This window comes from Thamnophis sirtalis, unplaced genomic scaffold (genome assembly GCF_051295495.1).
Source record: "Thamnophis sirtalis isolate CommonGarterSnake01/CBP01778 unplaced genomic scaffold, rThaSir2_p1.2 scaffold_3, whole genome shotgun sequence".
NCBI lineage: Eukaryota > Metazoa > Chordata > Lepidosauria > Squamata > Natricidae > Thamnophis > Thamnophis sirtalis.
Window position 1 is genome coordinate 65,610,217 of NW_028261383.1, and position 19,759 is coordinate 65,629,975.

Genomic DNA, 19,759 nt, shown 5'->3' on the forward strand with positions numbered 1-19,759 from the left:
TTTATTATAAAAAATAAAGGAACTCTTCATCTCCATTCATGGCTTTAAAATTAAGGGATAAAAAGTGGTATTGTTTTTTGCTGCAGAGGAATAGAGGTCTGTTCCCTGACCAACTGCTTTTACATTGTTATTTCTCTTCTCTCCCTCTTAACCCAACACCAAAAAATAAAATAAATAAATCCCAAGTTTTCCCAAAAAGCAAGCTACAGAATCTCTTGTGGGGAACACATAGGAGTTAGTCTTCCTCCATTCTATAAATTCAACCAACAGATTACAAAATAGAGTAAAAATTTAGTGAAGTCTCTTAAGCTTACTGATTAAAAAAGATAAGGTGATGTGTGTGTGAATAAGAATCTTAGAAAAATAAGTCAGAAAGTAGTGCATATAGTTGATAGTTTAAATGACTATTTCTCAAACTCAGCAACTTTAAGATGGGTGAACTTCAACTGCCAGAATTCCCCAACTTATATTATTAGTTGAAGTTCACCCATCTTAAAGTTGCTGAGATTGACAAAAACATTGGTTTAGGCAGAGTCCTGTGATAAAGATTCCAGACTGTACCGTGTTTCCATGAAAATATGACCTGTCCTGAAACTAATGTCTTGCCATATTTTTTGCGTGGGCAAAAATATAAGCCCACCTCCCGAAAATAAGCCCCCTGGACAACCCCCCCCCCTAAGCTTACCGACCTAGTGGTATCCCGAAGGTGCCAAGCCACGGGAGTCGGGGGGGCGGAAAGGCACTCATGTTGCTTGGCGCCTTAGGGATACCACTAGGTTGGGGAGTGGTGTTCTGCCTGGCTGGAGGGGGGAGACTGCCCCCTTGCGAGTGGGCTCCCGAAGAGCCAGGCACAGCCTCAGGGGTGAAGCAGCCATGAGGTGACCACGCTCATGAGCAGCTGCCTAGCAAACCCCCTCTCCAGCTGGGCAGAGCGCAATTCACTCACCTAGGGGGTATCCCTAAGACACCAAGCCATGTGGTGCTCTGCCCACTCCCCAGCTCCTGTGGCTTGGTGCATTCAGGATACTCCCTAGGTCAGTGCTTGGAGCTCTGCCCAGCTGGAGAGGGGGGTTGTGCGAGTGCCTGTTCTGCCCCCAGGAAGCATGCTTCCCAGCCTTACCATGCCCTGGCCCAGCTGCTGCCACCGCCGTGCTCCGAGCATAACTTCTTCTCCGGTTTCCAAATTCCAAAACTTGGCTGCCGAGTTTTCCAGCAGCGGCAGCTCTAGGACTACGCTCTATGATTGTGGGCCGGCTGCTGGACAGAGAGTCTTCCAGACAGAGTCTTCCAGCAGCCAGCCCACAACCATAGAGCGCACTCCTAGAGCAGTCACTGCTGGAAGACTCAGCAGCCGAGTTTTGGAGATTGGAAGCCAAAGAAGAAATTATGTTTGGCGCGTGGCCATGGTGGCGGCTGAGCCAGGGCATGGTGAGGCTGGGAGGCATGCTTGCTGGGGGCAGAACAGGTGCTCGCGCAGCTCCAGCTGGGCAGAGCTCCATGCACTGACTAGGGGGTATCCCAAATGTGCCAAGCCACGGGAGCTGGGGAGTGAGCAGAGCACCATCTGCCTTGGCTGTGCCCGGCTCTTCAGGAGCCTGCTCGCAAGGGATCAGCTGCCCAACAACCCCAAAACAATAAGCCCTCCCCCTATAATAAGTCCAAGACCATATTTCATGGGGCAAAAGAAAATAATACCCTGTCTTATTTTAGGGGAAACACGGTATTAATCGCAAGAAAGAGTAGTGTGGATATTGAACTACTTGTGCTTCATATATTTGAGTAAAACTCAAAATAAATAGGTAAATCAAATATTTATGAGAATGCTAGTGAGTTCTTGTCATGTAAAAGATAAAAAGTTAATTCAAAATGTCCAATTCCTTAAATTTTTTAAGAGTAATAAGTTGAAATGTTTTCAGTTAACTAGAGCATTGGAAAAGCATACAATTCCTTATAAAAACTAAAAAAAAAACTGATTTGAAATAGGGATTTAATTACTTTTTCCAAGGTGTAATTAGTTATGTTTTGTTCACTTCTGGTGTAGAAGTCCAGAACGAATTTAATCTAAAGGAAAAATCTTAGGCTACTAAACTGCCTGAAGGCTTAGTGGGACTTTCTGTTCCCTTCCCTTCATTGTTACTTATAAACTGACCCTAACCGTATGCAGAATTAAACATGATTTGTTTAGTTAGGAATAGTGGTAACTAGGGCAATGGTCTACAGGGGGCATAAAGTAGATCTAGACTAAAAGAAGAAGCAATCTAGTAAAGATACAGTTGCCAATCAGTTGTGTTTGTGCACTAGGTATACACTTGACCCATTTCTTCATATATATTAGCGTGCCCATGAAAAAAGTAACTTTTTAGGTAGTACCATTATAAGATGGTACTATTTAGAAATAATTTACTTGGGTTTGTACCACAGAAACTGGCTATTGCTATTTTTCTCCTCAAAAGACATGGCAATTCCCAGCTTACTTTTAACTTAAAAGTACTTAACTACTTTTAACTTAATGAAATTGCCATACAAAATATTTCTGTATGCTTTAGAAAGTGATTACTATTTTTCCTTTCCAAAGTTGAAGGTATACTAAAGGCTCAATCATCAAGGTGAATTTTTGAGAAAGGATAGAATTTGCCATGAACAAGTTCTATATGAATTTGAATGGAATGTGTGCTCCTTTGATTATCTGATAAATTCCATTGAGAAATCTATTGAAATATGAATTACATTTCTACGCAGCCCAGAAAACATTGGATAACATTGATTCATAGATTCAGCATACTTACATTGAAACTAAGCGTGAGTGTGTCTAAAATCTGTCTGGTATGTGTCTCTTGGATATTAGGGTCTTGAGAAGATTGGAGTAATCCAATATCCTTGTGCAAATAGAAGGGCCCCTTCCATTCATGAAGGAATTTAAATCTAGCCCCACTGAAAGAAGAGGTTGAAGTAAATTTTTGTTGACTTCCTTTTGTTCTGCATCCTCTCACGCTATTTGCTTAATAGACCAGGCAGTGCTATATTTGCCCGGTGTTGCAAGAAAAAACTGACCATCCTTTGAACAAAATTCTAATGAAGCTCTGGATTCAAACCATTATAGTTCAGTATTTCTGTGCCTTAGGACAACAGGAAAGCCTCTTGAAAGCCAAAAATGTTAATATACATTTTAGAGGTTAGATTATGATTTTTTTTAGTATTGTTTTAGATGCCAAACAAATTTTAATATTGTAACATAATTCACTGTATTTTTAATACTTTACAGATATGGAGATATTTTCTAAATGCTTATAATTCCTGTATGAATTAAATTGAAATATGTAAGAAACATCAACATGGGTCAATACTTAAGTAAATCTAGTGATTTTCATGTTTATATACAAAAATTTAAGCCTTTGGTAATAGCTGATATTAGAGTGAATTTATTTTTATGTTGGCATAATTTAGAAATTAACATCAGAATAAAAAGTCATAAAATAATTTTGAATTGCTTATGTTTTTATGCTAAATTGTTTTTGTAAGCCTGTATTTTTTCAAACATTAGCTTCACATCAAGAGTAACAATAAAAATTGTGTACTTTTTTATCCATTGTTATTACGTCCTTGGGATAAAATCTCTTTAAGCTCTTACTACAAAACATAATTGCTAATAAATTTAAATTGTTTGAAATAAAATAACATACAATGAAAATTTAATATCTAGAAGCTTCTTCTGTTAAATTAAATGCAAAGGACTTTAGTTTATAATAATTTTAGTGAATACTGTATATGGAATAAATTAGCTCTGAGAAAAAACTTTCACATGGGTGAATTTAAATGCACTCATAACTTCCTGGGTTTCCAGTGCTATATCAGTCTAAGCTTCCAAATAGTCTTCAATGGCAGCCCCATGTAGAAAGAGTTGCAATAGACTAATCACAAAATGACATCAGTGGTGAAATTCAGCTGCCTCTATCAGCCTTGCCCGAGCGGGTAACGCTGGTGGTGGGAGGCTCTGCCCACCCACCCAGACATCATCATGTCCCAGTTTGGCATGCTCACATTTGCGAACCAGTAGGGAAGATAAGTGAATTTCACCCCTGAATGATATGATTGTGTGCAGTGCCTCTTGCTCCAAAAAAGGATACAATGGCATTGTATTGTGTAATGGCATTGCTGACCATAGCTTCCAACTTGAGAACACTACTTTGTGAACCAGTTCCATTTGGAGGAGCAAAACCTCATCCAGAGCTCTAGAAGAAACTTACTTAGTTTCAAAATCTGTAAATCAACTATTGTGAGGATGAGGCTGGAGTCCAGTGACAGTAATTTTTATCTTTTGTGGAGTGGTCTAATATTTTTATGAACTGGGGAGTTCATTTAGGACGTTAGGAGTTGGGGAAGTTGGGATAATATATATATTTAAATTGCTCTCCTCACTATTGCTGTGAGCCATTCAGAGTTATGGCTAATTATATGGGCAGCTATAAAGATGTCTTGAGTGGTCATTATCCTAATCCTAAAGGCTCAAGGCCTTGGGTCAGGAGCTTCTTCATCTCACCTGTTTGGTCTAGAACAGAGATGTCAACTAGGTGACAATTCAATATTGTAGGCTAACTCTGCTCACATTGCTAGGAGTTTGATTCCTTCTATCCTGACCAGCTCAAGCCTTCTACCCTTCTGAAGTTAGTAAAATGAGGAACCAATTGTTGGGGGCAATATGCTGACTCTGTAAACCGGTTAGACTAGAGAGTGTTGTAAAGCTGTATGTATATAAGTCTAAGTGCTATTTCTGTTGCTATATTGGACACCTTTCTCATGCCAACAAATGACCTCACTTGTAGTTTTATGTGATTGTTGAATAGCTAGGAGCTATTCCAAACCTCACAGCATCCCATATTGGCACTAGCCACTCGAAAAGGAAGGAAATTGCAGTAAAACAGGGGAGAGAGGGAGGGGGAGCACTGATCTTTCTATTCCATTTCTATTGTAATATTCAGGTTGCAATTTTGCAGTACAGAATAGAAATATGTTGAAGTTAGCATTAAGCTCCCTTTCCTTTATACTTGCACTACATTTGTGTCTTTCAATCAATCTTAACTCCTGGCAATTACATTAACAAGTTCATACAGTTTTTTTGGCAAGATTTTCAGAAATGGTTTGTCACTGCCTTGTAAGGGCCAAGATTCAAAAGCACAGCTAGTTTCATGCCTAAAGCAGGATTATATCCAGGTCTCCTGGTTTCTAGTACAGTGCCTTTATCTACTATACCAACATAAATCAGAACTCATTGGATACCATTTTATTACAATTCCACAATCATATTTTAGTGATCTCTTAAAATATTAATAGACTATGAAGTTTGGGCTGAAAGTTTTTCAGTAATATTCCTTAAATCTACTTTAAAAAAACTACTTTTAAAAAAAACTACTTTTAAAGAACTACTGCAAAACATAAAATAATATTTTAAAGAAATATAAAGCTATCCCAAAGGTGCTTTTTCATGAGGCAAATGGACTTTCCTGTTTTTTTCTGAAGACTTTTCGCTTCTCATCCAAGAAGCTTTTTCAGCTCTGGAACATAGTTAAATGTCTGGAGATTCTCAGTCATCCAGGTTATTGTTGTCCCAAAGGTGCTTTTTCAAGAGGCAACTGCACTTCTTATTTCTTTTTGAAGATGTTTAGCTTCTCATCCAAGAAACTTCTTCAGCTCCCACATATAATGTAAAAGGAAGGACTACTAAAAGAAGTTATACTGTACTTCCCAAAAAGTGAAGCTTAGCATGTAATAATTTATTGAGCGTTTGTGAATGTTTCAATAAACATTCATCATGAATCATAAGATTGTTACCCTTCATTAAAATATTTGCAAACATGCCAAAATGCTGAGTGAGAATTAAGAGAAAACCACGGTGAATTTCAGAATAACACATTTAATGCACATAGCGATTATGCATGTATTAATATATATTGACATGGTATTTTTATGTGGATATTTATGTAAAAATAAATTTTATTTATGAGGCTTATATTGTGGGTTTCTCTTGCTGTTTTTAACCAAAACAATATTTAAATTGTTTTATGACTATAAACAATACAATATTTGAGTAGCTGGCTCTTTAGAATATGATAGTCTGCCTATTCATTCAGCTAGACTGTTCAGTTCCTTGATTCACTTAGCAACTGCAGTCATTCACTTAACCATCATGGCAGAAAGATCTTAAAATAAGGCACAATTCACCTAACAACTGCATTGCTTAGCAATGGAAATTCTGGTCCAAATTGTGGTTATAAGTCGAGGACTACATGTATTCTCTGCTGTTGTTGTGTGATGTTGGTAAAGTCAAAGGAACAGGTCTGTGCTCTGCAACTACAAACCCACTTTTCTTTATGGAGCTTCTTGGTTATAGTTTCCTTATTGTTTGCAAAATAAGTGTTTTATAACTACCTCCATATCCCTCAACAATCATTTTAGCCTTTTTGTTGCAGGACTTAACATTTCAGACTTGGTTTCTGGCTGCCAAAAGTTGAAGAAATTGTTTTTATTTTTAAAAAGTGCCATCAATGGGAAGAGGAAGGTCAATCTCTCTGGCTGAGTGAATGAACAAACTATCATATTCTAAAGAGCCGGATACTCAAATATTGTATTGCTTATAGTCATAAAACAATTTAAATATCATAAATGGCAATCACATCACCCTGAGATGCTGCAACCATCATAAATACATGCTGGTTGCCAAGCATGCAAATTTAGTTTGTGTAACTGTGGATATATTGTGAGTTGTTAAGTGAGGACGGTTAGAAATCAGTTATTTTTTCAGTGCCATTGTAACTTTAAACAATTGCTAAACAAATAAGGTAAATTGAGGACTATCTGTATCTGTTTGTGCTCTTGGTCTTTCTAATTCTTTCCTTTTACTGTTTGCCACCCTTGCCATTCTATTGTATTTACTTCATTCTGCCTTATCTTAGGTCACTTCAGGGCTCAGTGCCAGTCCTAATCTCCCCACCTGGTCACTCTGCTTTCCCTTTTACAGTTGCTCACCAAAATCCTCAAGCTGCTGTGCTGCCTCTCCCACCCTTTCTTCTTTTTAAAAAAAGTCAACAACCTCGAAAAATCCAAAACAAGGGATGATTATCCAGATGTCAGCCGTGCCTACCTATCTGAGTAGAGAATGTGAATAGGTCATCATCTGACTGCTTGGAACCGAGTCAGTTTCGGATATGTACTTTGCCAACAGTAAGCACTTTTTTGTGTGTGCAGAAATTGAAATCTGTAACCCAAAGTCCTAAATTACAGCATGACAAGAATGGCAGCTGCTCTAAATGTGACCTGCAAAAGGTGCCAAAACTTGGGTAAAAGAGGGTTGTGCAGACTACTGTAATCAGATTTTTTTTTGTCTTTGGGTATCTGATGGGATTCTTGTGGCAATTATAAACTAAGTATATCAATGGCTGGAGGCCAGCATTTGCTTTGAAGCACACCTGCTTGTCAGAAAGGAAAAAAAAGCAAGAGACACAAAAAAGTAAATCCACAACATGCTTCAATATAAGGAGAAATGTTGCTAGATCCAATGTGATTTAGTCCATTTCTAGGCACAGGGACTAAGTGAATGAGCCAGCACCAGCATATTCGTTTCTGCTATACAAGGACTGTATTATAGGAGAGGATAACACTAACTACACAGCAAACTAGTTGGGTTCATAAATAATAGGGCTTAATGTGCTTTGCTTAGTTTTGGCTCGACTGGCAAAGTAATCTTTGTGGCTTATTCAACAAAACATGTTTAAACAATGCATCGTGCACTCTGTAGATTCAGTGGGGTAAGCTACTGGAGGCGGAACCTTTTTTTTTAAAAAAAATCGAGATCTGTCATATAGAAATAACTCCATTAGCAAGAATAATGTAACATTATTTTTCTTTGCCGGTGAATCACAGACTTTTACATTCCGGGATAGGAAGACGGTCTCTTGAGACTCGACGGCGGGATTTCCGCCATTGGTTTTAGAAACACCCCTTCTCAGAAATTAAAACCTCGACGCGTAATAAAGCACAGACACTTCTTCCAAGAGGGAACTCCTTCTGAATAATCCTTCTAAACCAAATAAAATAAAAAGGGCGGATGACACGAAACGAAATCACAACGAGGAAGCGAACTATACGAAGAAAAGAACCGGGCGAAAGAGAGGCGGGGGGGAGGAACTGGCGCGGGCGAAGCGCTTTTGCAAACGATTCCAGGCCACCCACAGACGTAAATAAACGGGTGGGGTTTTTTTGCCCGGGAAGCCGATTCTCGGGAGTTAAAAGCCTCCCCGCTACTAAAACGGCTCACGTGGCTGCGATCATAATTCGTCTCTCTTCTCCCCCCCCCCTCCGGCCGCCGCGCGCGCTCTAACGGGGCGCGCTTTAACGACTCCTCGGGCCGTTCTCGCTCTTTCAAAAGTGTGAGGCGGGTGTCAGTTTCTTAAGGGAGCCGAGCCAAGGGGGCGGGGACACAAGTCCCAACCGCAAAGCTAGTGGCGGGCGTTGGGGGGGGGGGGGAGAGAGAAAGACTATTATTCCTGTTATTCTGGCGCTGTGGGGATGGTGGTGAGTGTGCGTGTGTGGGTGTTGCGTGGGCGTGCGCGCGCTGATGCCGGGCTGCGAGAGACCTGCTTTTGAGAGGCGCCTCTCCCCGAACACATACGCGAAAAAGTTCTCCGTGGGGAGGGGGGAGTGTGGAACCCACGTCACGCCCCGAGTCCCCCCCCTCCCGCATCTAGCTGCCAGGTGCCTGCGCTATCGTCAAGGAAGGAGCCTTGCTGTCCTTAGCCCGCAGCTCTGGGGATCTCATGCAGGGGGGCGAGGAAGAGCCCCAAAGCAGCAGGTGAGGCTTCTGCTCCAAGGAGGGTCGCTGGGGAAGACCTGGAGGGTGGGGGGGTGGGGGAGGGAGGGAGGGGGGTGTTTCGTTGGGGCCGGGGCGGGGACTCAACTGCCGCCTGTCAAAGGAGATTCTCGCCCCAGGCAAGGAGTTCCTGGAGACCGAGAAGCGACCGTTGGAAAACCCGAATCGGTTTGTGTCCCTACAAGAGGCGGAGTTGCGCTCTCAGAATTCCCCCCCCCCCCAACCATACGCTGAACTTGGAAAGTTTGAGAAATTCCCCTGAGTTCAGACCAGGGTGCCTTTTTTTGCGGGGGGGGGGAGAAGGGTGAGGTGGGGGAGAAGGGAAGGGTGAGGATTGATGGTGCCCCCCCTCCCTGAATTTGTTGTGCTGTTGTGCTTCTTCCTACTCAGTACAGTCTGAGTCTCGGGGAGACGCTCACATGATCTTGAGCTCAATCCTTAACCGGCCTCGAAATGGATAATCCCGGCCGTTTTCTAGTTGCAGAAGCGGAGCCGCTTACACACTGCAGTAAAAAAAAAAATCCCTTGGACGGTGAAGCAGCAAGTGCTTGGAGACTTATCTTTGTAGAACGATTAAACCCAAAAAGTATTTACAGGCAACCGATAAAAGTTACCGCTGTCTCGGGAGGCCCTCTGAGAAAATTTCAAGGCGCACAGATACTCCTACCGGCTTATCTTGTTTATTCTTGCAGCCTTTCTTTGAAAAGAACAAAACAGGTACAGGAAAAAAAAACCAGCTTCCTTAAGAAATCTTTACATATTATACTTTTGTACAGCCCAGTCCAACACATTTATCCGGGAGGTTGTAGCCATCTGTTCCTATTAGATACATGTTCTACAAATGCTCAAAGTCCTTAGTTTTCCAGGGGTTGATGAACTACAACTTCCAGCATCCTTCACCACTCACTGTTGGGAGTTAAGCAGGTTCCAGAGAACCACAAATCCCTCCTTTAACAAGATACTTCATAACCACAATTGCTTTATATATCTTTTAAATCAGAATGATACTGGCTATCTTGATAACTATAACATGCTGAAAATGGCAGTAGAATAGAATTTATATGAACACACTCTTGTGAATTGGGTGGCTAGCCTCAAAAACTCTTGGAATTGTACTCTCATCTACCCAGATACCTATCTATAACAAGAATAGACACGCAGACCCACAATTGCAGACCCTGGAGTCCTCTTAAATTGTACCATCGCAAATTGTCAGCTTGGTGCAGTGCTAAAATGATCTCCCATCCTTTTAAGATGAAAAGTAGACTTAATAAGAATAGAACTAGCACCATTCCCAACCAGCAATCAAGCCAGTACTTTCCAAGAAGTCTGCAGTTATTAACCCCAAAGAATTCAAATTCCACAGATACTATAAATATTGCAAAACAGTCTTCACTTCTATGCTGCTGAGTTGAGGAAGCCTTGCTGGAGTGCAAACTGAAACCTCTGCCAAAAAATGTGATCTTTATTTCAGTATCGATCTCTGTAAGCCAGGAGAACTCCCAACTAAAAGTATGTAGGCTTTATTCAGCCTTAAAAAGAGTAAATTCCAACTCAGAAAAATCCTGTTGGTACCAATGTGTGTAATGCAGCTCCATTCATCTTGTATAACAATTGCACTCTCTGTAACAATTGGCCTCCTTTAGACATTAAATGTGGACTCCAACCAACAAAGCTTGTCCACATCTGATCTATAATAATATTTCCAAAGAACTGAAACTTTTTAATGCAAAGATATTTGCATTTCAAAATTAATAAAAATGCCAAGAGTTTGTGCTCCATTCTGTAGGAAACCAACATTTTTATTGTTCTGTAGAGCGCTTAGTATAATAGAATGAAATAGCCATTGGTTAATTTAACAACCTGTGCACCACAATCCAACAATCAATTGTAACAAATCTCAATTGCACTTTGGTTTTTACCAAAACATACAACAGAACATATTTTTATATTAGTAGACAAACTCTATATCATAGAGTTTGGTGCAAGGCATCCAGTAGACTTGGAAACAATATAAAATAAAATCTACCAAGCAAATATATATGATTATTTTATCAGAGTACTTATTTTTAAACAGCTTTACAAATTGAAAATCAAAAACTTTTCAGTGCATAAAATCAACTAACATGAATTTATGAAATAGAACTTTTGGAGATGCCTCCTCTTTCAAGATAGTGTGTCAGCATAAGGTTTCACTTTGGAAATGATTGAAGATGGACTTCAGTATTTCAAGTGATGTAGTTTATCATCATAATGACTGTTAACAGATGTAGCAAACATATACTTTCAATGATATGTTGATGATTGCCCTCTAATCTGATAAATAGATCTGTGATGTGTCATAGTTTAAGGTTTTCAAAATGAAATAAAAAGGGAATGCCTTAGTCTGTGCAAAAAGTTGCTTTTGTTAATACATAGGGTCTAAATCAGGCATTTGCACTCCACACAAATCTCCTAAAACTTCTGAAATTTGGTGATAAAACATTGAAATAAGGTGGTGCGATTTTCTATTTTTAATGAATGAATAGATATATTAAACCTCCAATAGTGTGTCTATTCTGCTAAATTATCAGCAACCAAAACTGGAACAAAAGGACTGAAATTTTGGCCTGTATTCAGAGAAGTCATTGCTATCCCACTGTAATTTTTCATGACCACGTGTGTTTGTTTTGTTTTGTTCTTTAAGTAGCCTTTAGCCACAAAAGGCTTCGTACTCCTTCTTGATTATCTAGCTTTTTCATGGGATTGAGATGGCTGGTTTTCATAGGTGGTAGCACCTGGGTAAGTTTATCTGAGGTCAAAAAGTATGTAGGGTCAAACTTGGTTAATACTTGGATAGAACCTTCCTGAAAATTTCAGAGCAAGAAGACTAGAAAGTTGAAAATCATGGGAAAAGATCCTCATTTCACATTGGTGTAAAGGAAACCATATGACTGTGTCCACATGCTCACAAAGAGAGTTTGATGATTGGGCATTACTAGAGCCAAGATATTTCCTATGTTTTACTTCAGATAATAGCAGCATAGAAATAATAATAGTCTTTATCTCTTGCTCTGGTGGAGCAGTGGTTAGAGTGGAGTATTGCATGTCCAAAGTCTGGAGTTTGATCCTGACAGGTTGAAGATTGATTTAGGTTTCCATCCTTCTGAGGTTGTAAAATGAGGGACCCAGATTGTTAGGAGCAACATGCTGGCGCTGTAAAATCACTCACAGAGTGCTGTAAAGCACTATGGGCCTGTATATAAAGTCTAAGTGCTATTGCTATTCTCTTATTTAAACCATATTTCTTTCTAGCAAAAGAAATATGCAAATATTACATATCAGCACTCACTATCTGCAAATTATAATTGAATGCTGACAAAATTGAAGTGAAATAGATACAGTAGTGAATTCCAAGACATTGAGAAATATGGCATATGTTGGTTTATTTTTAAGTAACCCCCTCCGATTGTGATCATAGGAATGTTATCTTTGAGTGCAGTTTCCATGTACTGCTGAATAATGCATATTCTAATTCAGTGGTACTGTAATTCATATCAGTGGAAATATCTAGAGTACAGTAGCAGAACTGGTTTTGTAACATTTTCTTCCCATGTTCACCTTATGTCTGAGGATGAGATTTGCAGACATGTTTGTGTTGAGGGTCAGCCGTCACTTTTCTTAAGCTTAATTTTTAGCACACAAGTAAAAAGTAATCTTTTAAAAAAGGCCATATGCCTTCATATGTATACTTTTGCCATGTTTTTTAAAAAAGAAACCTAAAGTAGCCTTCACTTTTTCCCAGATTGCAGAACCCTGTAGTACAGCGGTTCTCAACCTGTGGGTCGTGACCCCTTTTGGGGTCGAATGACCTTTTCACGGGTCGCTGAGGAGCCCCCCCCCCATGGAGAGGCTGGTGCAGCTCTGCTTAGTTCCGCCAGGATCTGAGGGGGAGATCGTTAGCTGCTCATCTCTTGTGTGCGCACGCAAGCAAAATACCCTCCTGGGCCAGGATCAAGGTGGAGGAGACAACGATTCTCCTCCCGCTGATGCCACTGCGCAATGAGGTGAGTAACTGAGTACGCAGTGCAGGGGAGCCACACTGCGCAGGAGACTCCTCAGTGCCAGACTCAGGTCGGCGCGAACCGCTGTCCCCTTCATGTTGGCTCAGGAAGAAGGGGAATGGGGAGCAGCAGCAGCTGATTGGGTGCAGGGAGGGAAGAACTCCAGTTCTCCTGCGCTGTACAGGGCTCTCCTTGCGCACGGCTCTGGAACTCTTCCCTCTCTGCATCCAGAGACAGCTGCTCTGGCTCTTTCCTGAGCCAATACGAAGGGGACCGTGGCTGGCGTTGACCTGAGTCTGGCGATGAGGAGTCTCTTGTGTAGCATGGCTCTCCTGCGTAGCGCAGCCAGCTACTCATTTCTGAGTGGTGGCAGTGGAAGAAGTCGCTGTCTCCGCTGCAGTGATCCCAACCTAGAAGGGTATTTTGCTTGCAAGCGCAAGAGGGAGATGAAAGACAAAAGGGGAGATAGAGAGAGAGAGAGAGAAATGAAAGAGAGCTGGAAGGAGAGAATGGGAGAGAGGGAAAATAGAGGGAAACAAATTAGAGGGAGAAGGGGGAGAGGGAGAAAGAAATGAAAAAGAGCTGAAGGGAGAGAATGAGAGAGGGAAAAGAGAGGGAAACAAATCAGGGAAAGAAAGGAAGAGAAAAGAAAGAAGGAAAGAAAGAAACTAACTTTTTCAGACCTATGACGAAAGCAATGGCAAGCTAGATCTCTTGCCAAGAAAACTGCAGTTTGCCAGAAGGCACAAATTGGAAGCAAGTCTGATATTTTTTAAAGAAAATAACAAAGATGGCAAAAATATGCATCTGAAAATAAGATTATTTATAATTTTGGATAATGTATTGTCAAATTCAAAAGAAATCAAAATATGTATCCTATTGCTATTAGTACAATCTTGCCAGCTTCTATCAACTTAGAGTTCACTATGAAAAGATTACAGAGAAGCAATTTCCTACAATTAATAACTTTATTTTGGATTTGCTATCATGTTCAATGAGAAAGAAAGAAAAAGAAAGAGGGATAGGGAAAGAAAGGAAGGAAGAAGAGAAAGGGAGAGGAAAAATAGAGAAAAACAGAAATGAGAGGGAGGGGGAGAGAAGAGAGAGAGAGTCCCTATTCCCACAGAAAACACTGGGCCATGAAACCTGTGTAGGCATGTCTTGGGGGGATGTCATGTGACTTGGTGGGAGTGATGTTCAGTTGGCCACACCCACCCAGGTTTTGTTGTTCCCGGTGTTTTCTATTCTGTGGGAAACAGATCCAAATGTCTCTTTGAGTGTTTAAGATTGCCGACCCCTGTGCTACACCATGCTTCAAGACAAAATTTCATTTATTTGTAATTAGAAATAAATATTTCACAATATATAATTACATATTGTTTTTGTGATTAATCACTATGCTTTAATTATGTTCAATTTATAGCAATAAAAATACATCCTGCATATCAGATATTTACATTTCGGTTCATAACAATAGCAAAATTATAGTTACATAGCAGCAACGAAAATAATTTTATGGTTGGGAGTCACCACAACATGAGGAACTGTATTAAAGGGTTGCGGCATTAGGAAGGTTGAGAACCACTGCTGTAGCATATAGTGTTCCTGTAAGTTTAGATAAGACACAATATCTTCAACATTATTCACTTTCTTCTGTAGTGATAACACTTTGCATTGGTGTATGGCATAATACATTATAAAAACAGTTTCAATCAAGTAACAACTGCATTTGAAAAATGGTGATCCAGAGTTGAAGGAGATCCAAAATAGATTGTACTCTAAATCACTTTTTAAGATGAAGTCATATATGAAATTAGTCCTACCTGTCTGCCTGCTTGCCTTGTCTCTGTATATATGTATATAGACACACATGAATCTCTGGCGTTAAAGTTTTTCTGATCGATGGATACTTGGGTATTTTTTTTTCTCCTAACCAAATGAGGTTAATGGAAGTTCACTGGATGACTTTGGTCAGTCAGTGTTCCTTAGCCCAACTTATCTCACAGGGCTGTTGTAGAGAAAAATGGGGGAAAGAATACTGTGCACAGTACCTTAAAGGTGGAATATACTATACTGTAAATCTAACAAAAATATAAATGTATAGACACCAGAATGCATGTTGCATCTGATGAACACAATTCACATATTTTCTTCCTTTGGTTTGAGGTTTCTCTGTGTTTCCAGTAATAAAGGCTGGATTTTTCAATCTAGAATTCTTTTCTTTAAAACAAGAAATAGTAAATTTCTGTCACGTGGCAGGGTTAATATAGAAGTTGCTAGTAAATGAAAAAGGTCAACCATATAAGAAATCTGTATTGATGAGATGTTATTGTGGCAAAACCTAAAGGCTTGGATGCTGGCCAATTCTTTGCTGATTTTTCCATCTTCTGCACAAGTAACAATGATGCCAATGGTAGACTGAAGTATGCCACTGGAATGTGCAGGATTCAACCTGATGCTGTAGAGTGCCTTTTCTTCAAAATGCCTTTTGAATGGCAACATTAGGTCAGGAGTTGATCATCTGGAAGCAATCAATAATTGGATTTACGGCCAGCAAGGCTTCATGATTGTATAGTGAAACTTAATAATTCAGGTCCCCAATGAGTGTGTTTCTTAATACAATATTACATTGGCAATAAAGAAGTAAACGTCCTTTGAGCTAAGTTGAGCTTCACTCCTGGCGACTACACAGTCCATTTTGTTTTCTTGGGCAGGATATGGAAGTGGTTTGCCATTGCCTTATTGTTTTTTTCAGCTTCCCAGCCTTGGGATTTCCAAGGGGTCTCCTATCCAAGCTCTAATGAGATCTGACCTGATTGGTTTGGCAAGATAAGTGAAACTTCGATGAGTTTCATCAGCTGCTATGAACTTGGCAAGATAAGGTTAGAATTCTGGATTAGAAATGAATAGATTGCTTCACAATTTTTGTATCAAAATCAAAATAATATTTTTATAGTCATTTAAAAAATCCTCTGCTTTGATTCCTTTTGAAATTGCTTACATATTAATTCTTCTGAAAACAGTAATTGATTGGTTTTTCTACAATTACTTCTTTTAATACCAGAAAAAGGAAATCTTTTCTTCGTGTTGATTATGCTAGATATTATGTTAAAGACAGATGTAACAAATAATAAAATAAAAATAACCAGAAATTTCACATATGGAAAAAGTAAGTAGATTCCTATAGCTATGTGAACTGTATTGATTGCTAGATTCTGAGTGCAATTCAAATGCTGGTTGTTACTTAAAAACCCCTGAATAAAATAGGGCTGGGGATCTGAGAGATTGCTTTTCTTTGACTACTTATGCTTGCCCAATATGAGCCAGAAGAATCGGTGTGTTCCAAGTCCCCTTCATTAAACATTGCCATCTTGTGAGACTGAGGAAATGTACCTTCTTCGTTGTAGCCACCACTTCTGCTATAAGATGGCACCCTCTCTTCTGAGGTTCCAGAAAGCCTTGAAAACCTGGCTTTGGTCCCAGGTTTGGGGCTGTTATTATTTATTATTTGTTCAGTGGCCCCTGTTTTGTGTTGCTGTTTTTCTGGCTATTAGATTTCTTTCATCAGCACTACCTCTAGGATTCAGTGTTTTTAAGCTGTTTTTTAAAAAGCTTTCCCTAGTTTTATACACTGCCCAGAATCCATTGGAGTTGAGTGAACAATAAATTTAAACAAACAAAAACAAATGCAGTCTTATCAGACACTTTATACACAAAGGGAGAGGGATTATGTACATAGTAGTTCTTAGTGGACCATTTGGGCACCATGTTACGTATTCCATGTTTTGTTTTAATTACCACAACAAAAATGCTGAAAGTGCTTTATACAATATGGTCAAGGAATGAAAAGAATTAAAATAAATGGCAAAGCCTTGTCTTCTGATTGAGAATCCACTGTGAATGCAGAAAATCCTCCTGAATCGCTAAGCAAACACTGAAGAGAAACATCCTTGGCAGGTTGCCTTTTGAAATAACTAAAAAATGTAGAAACCCATAGCAGGTTGAGGTCAGCTTCTTTCCACTAATAATGCTTTTTGGATCATCTGTTTCCTGCTTTTTCTATGTGCAAAAGGATTCTTTTTATTTTGTTTTGCTGAACTGAAAAGCTTATCAGAGCTGCCTTGTCCTCTTATAATTGTCATCAAGTCTACCTGCAGTGGGTTTATTTCAGTTTGTGCAACATAGATCTTGGGGCTATGATTTTCAAGAGGGCAGGTGCTACAATAGAAAGGCTTCCTTGGGTATCTCATTATTATTCTTTCCACAGTAACTAATAATTTGCATTGTTAATCATATAGTTTGAGAAATGGGAGATTGATCAATCCTGCACTAGTTGTAAATATCAAATACTTTGTAGATCTGTGCTTCCACTTATTGTAACATTAAGATGTGTGGCTATCAAGTCCCAGAATTCCCCATCCAGTGTGCTAAAAAAAATCTAGTCTAGACTTGCTTAATCCTTTTAGAAAGATGGATATCTTATAAAAATTCTTACAATATTGTTTAAAAGAGCTAGAAACAAAGCTGGGCATTGCTGACTTAACTTTCACAATTTTAAAGGCGAACAGCGTATATTATTATAAAGTTAAATGTTAGTAGTGTATAATATTATGAAGTTAAAGGTTAATAGTGTATAAATTATGATGTTAAGTTCTCAATGCTGCTTTTGAGTCTAGTTCTTTCTACTTTGCACAGCTTTGAGGCATAATATGGTAACACCAACTGTCCTGGCACGCATTCAGAAATACAAACAAAGGCAATTTGTGCTGGCTTTGGGGAAGATTAATTGATAGAAGAGTGCTATTTTTTCAGTGCCTTCAGTTATTATATCAGCAAAATTCTTTTTTCTCTCTTCACCTTTAACATTGATTAGAAATATACTATACTTCAACTTTTTAAGCTTTTATAGTTTGTTTTTTTCACTTCCTCTTGAACTTCATAGGCCCTGTTGCCTGTACAGTGTTGATGAAACACACATTTCTCAAAGTTCCTTCTCTTTGCCACCCTGGAAAAGCCACTTGCTTTTCTCTCCTTTGCTTCAAAGAAAAAAAAGAATGAAATTCACATTTCAGTAAGTTCATTTTACATCAGTGGGTAATTTTATTTCCCATTGGAGATTCTGCCTGCCAACTCCCATTTTTCATAGTTCCTTTGTAGCATTTATGCTACCCAACTAAGGGGAAAAAAACCAGCAGATACAGTTCTGCTGGCATGGTACTCTCACAGGATTTGCTGCTGCGCAACACCCTTGCAGGGATTGCTAAAATGCTTTTTGTAACACTAATCTGGCATAAAACCAGAAGGCTTTTAAAGCTTCTCAGTTAATAGTTAACAATTTCTCCTGTAGGAGAAAGTCAATTTCTCCTACAATTGCTGCATAACAGCCTATTGAGAGAAATATTTTGCAAAGCATCAGTCTGATATTTACAATCACATGTGAACAGAAATATGGATTCTATATGGGGATGCTATAAATTTACTAGCTTCTCTCTTTGAGAAGAGGGAAGGTCTCTTAATTCATGATACATGGTAACCTCCAAAAGCAGTATATTCAGTACATAGTTGACCAGTTGAAGCCATAAAAGTGAGCATTCATTGGTTCACCAATTATTTATAATCAGCTGTTGGGTAGTTTTAACATGAGACTATTAACTAAAGAAAAGTGACCATATTTTCTCCTTTTTGTACACTAGTTTTTGTTGTTGTTAGGGTTGAAGGTATGTTTCTGTTTTGTTTTGTTTTGTTTGTTTTACTGTTTTGTAGTTTATTTTCTATGATAAAACAGTGTATTTTTAAAAAAAAGCTAAAAAAAATCTCTATATGCTGCAGCCAACAAGCATATACTCATGGCCTGAAAGCAGAATAGATTTGCAGTGGTGAAGATGATATGCAGGTGCATGTTGGATTTTATAATACATTGGATGTTACACATGGAAAGACCTGTGGTATGCAGAGCTCAGAGGCTTCATGACAGTTGTCTGGAACAAAAAACCCTGTTTCCCTTTGCCCTATTGGAATTGTTAGGTATAATCCCACAACATATGAGAATTAATATATTGTTTTTTGGGGGGCAATATGATTGTAAAAGATATGTCTTCAAATTTGCCTTTTGGATCTGAAATTTTCCAAAGTTAATACTCATAATCTAGATGCTTATTTCAGTCTCTCCTTTTTCTTTTGTAATTACAATTGCATGAAAGTCTGCTGGCAAATGAAGCAAATGAGAATATTCAAACATGAGTTGTTTTTGTGGCAGCTAATTGAATTTATGTTGTTTTATTATCAAGTTCCATCCTATTGAAGTCCATCCATATATGCAACTGTATTCCAAAAGTGATCAGATATGCTGGTCCTCTTTTGACATTTTGCCTGCATCTTGCACTTTTCTTTGATGTTTATCCTAACATTTTGGCTCAAGTAGCCATAACAACAAAGCCAGATGCTTGTGAATCTGCTAGGAACCAGAATTGCTTTTCTTAACAGTGCCGGGAACATAAACCTATTTGTTTATGTACCTCTTTTGCAGATTAAGCAGTACACTGTAGCCGCTTCCTTCACTGATTAGATTAGTTACATCCAGAAAAGTACCTGATGTGCAAATTACTTGCAAAGTTACTTTCTGGTCAGCTAATTCAGTCAGAAAAGTAGGAAAACTGCCTTCTGATATTTGTACCTCAGAGACAGATTGCAGTCTGAATTACTTTAGTCAAGTACTTGCTAAAACAGTATTTGCCCTCTAGACCTGCATTGCCCCCATAATACAGAGATGATACTGAAGTTGAGGAAATATTGTATTGTTGAATAACCAACCCACCATATTATTCGTAAGTTGCCTAGGTTTATGTCACATAAAGCT

The 19,759-nt window shown here is 39.0% G+C and overlaps 1 protein-coding gene across 2 annotated transcripts in view; it reads left to right on the forward strand.

The window, feature by feature from the left end:
* Window positions 1-8,499: 8,499 nt before the first annotated feature.
* ARHGEF3 (Rho guanine nucleotide exchange factor 3) overlaps window positions 8,500-19,759 on the forward strand; it is a 133,875-nt gene continuing 122,615 nt past the window's right edge. The window contains exons 1-2 of one of the 2 annotated variants that reach the window (XM_087709035.1): window positions 8,500-8,565; window positions 8,739-8,842. In XM_087709035.1, coding sequence (XP_087565161.1) covers window positions 8,560-8,565; window positions 8,739-8,842 — 110 coding nt within the window. In that variant the 5' untranslated portion in view covers window positions 8,500-8,559. The other variant, XM_087709036.1, reaches the window with a different exon arrangement.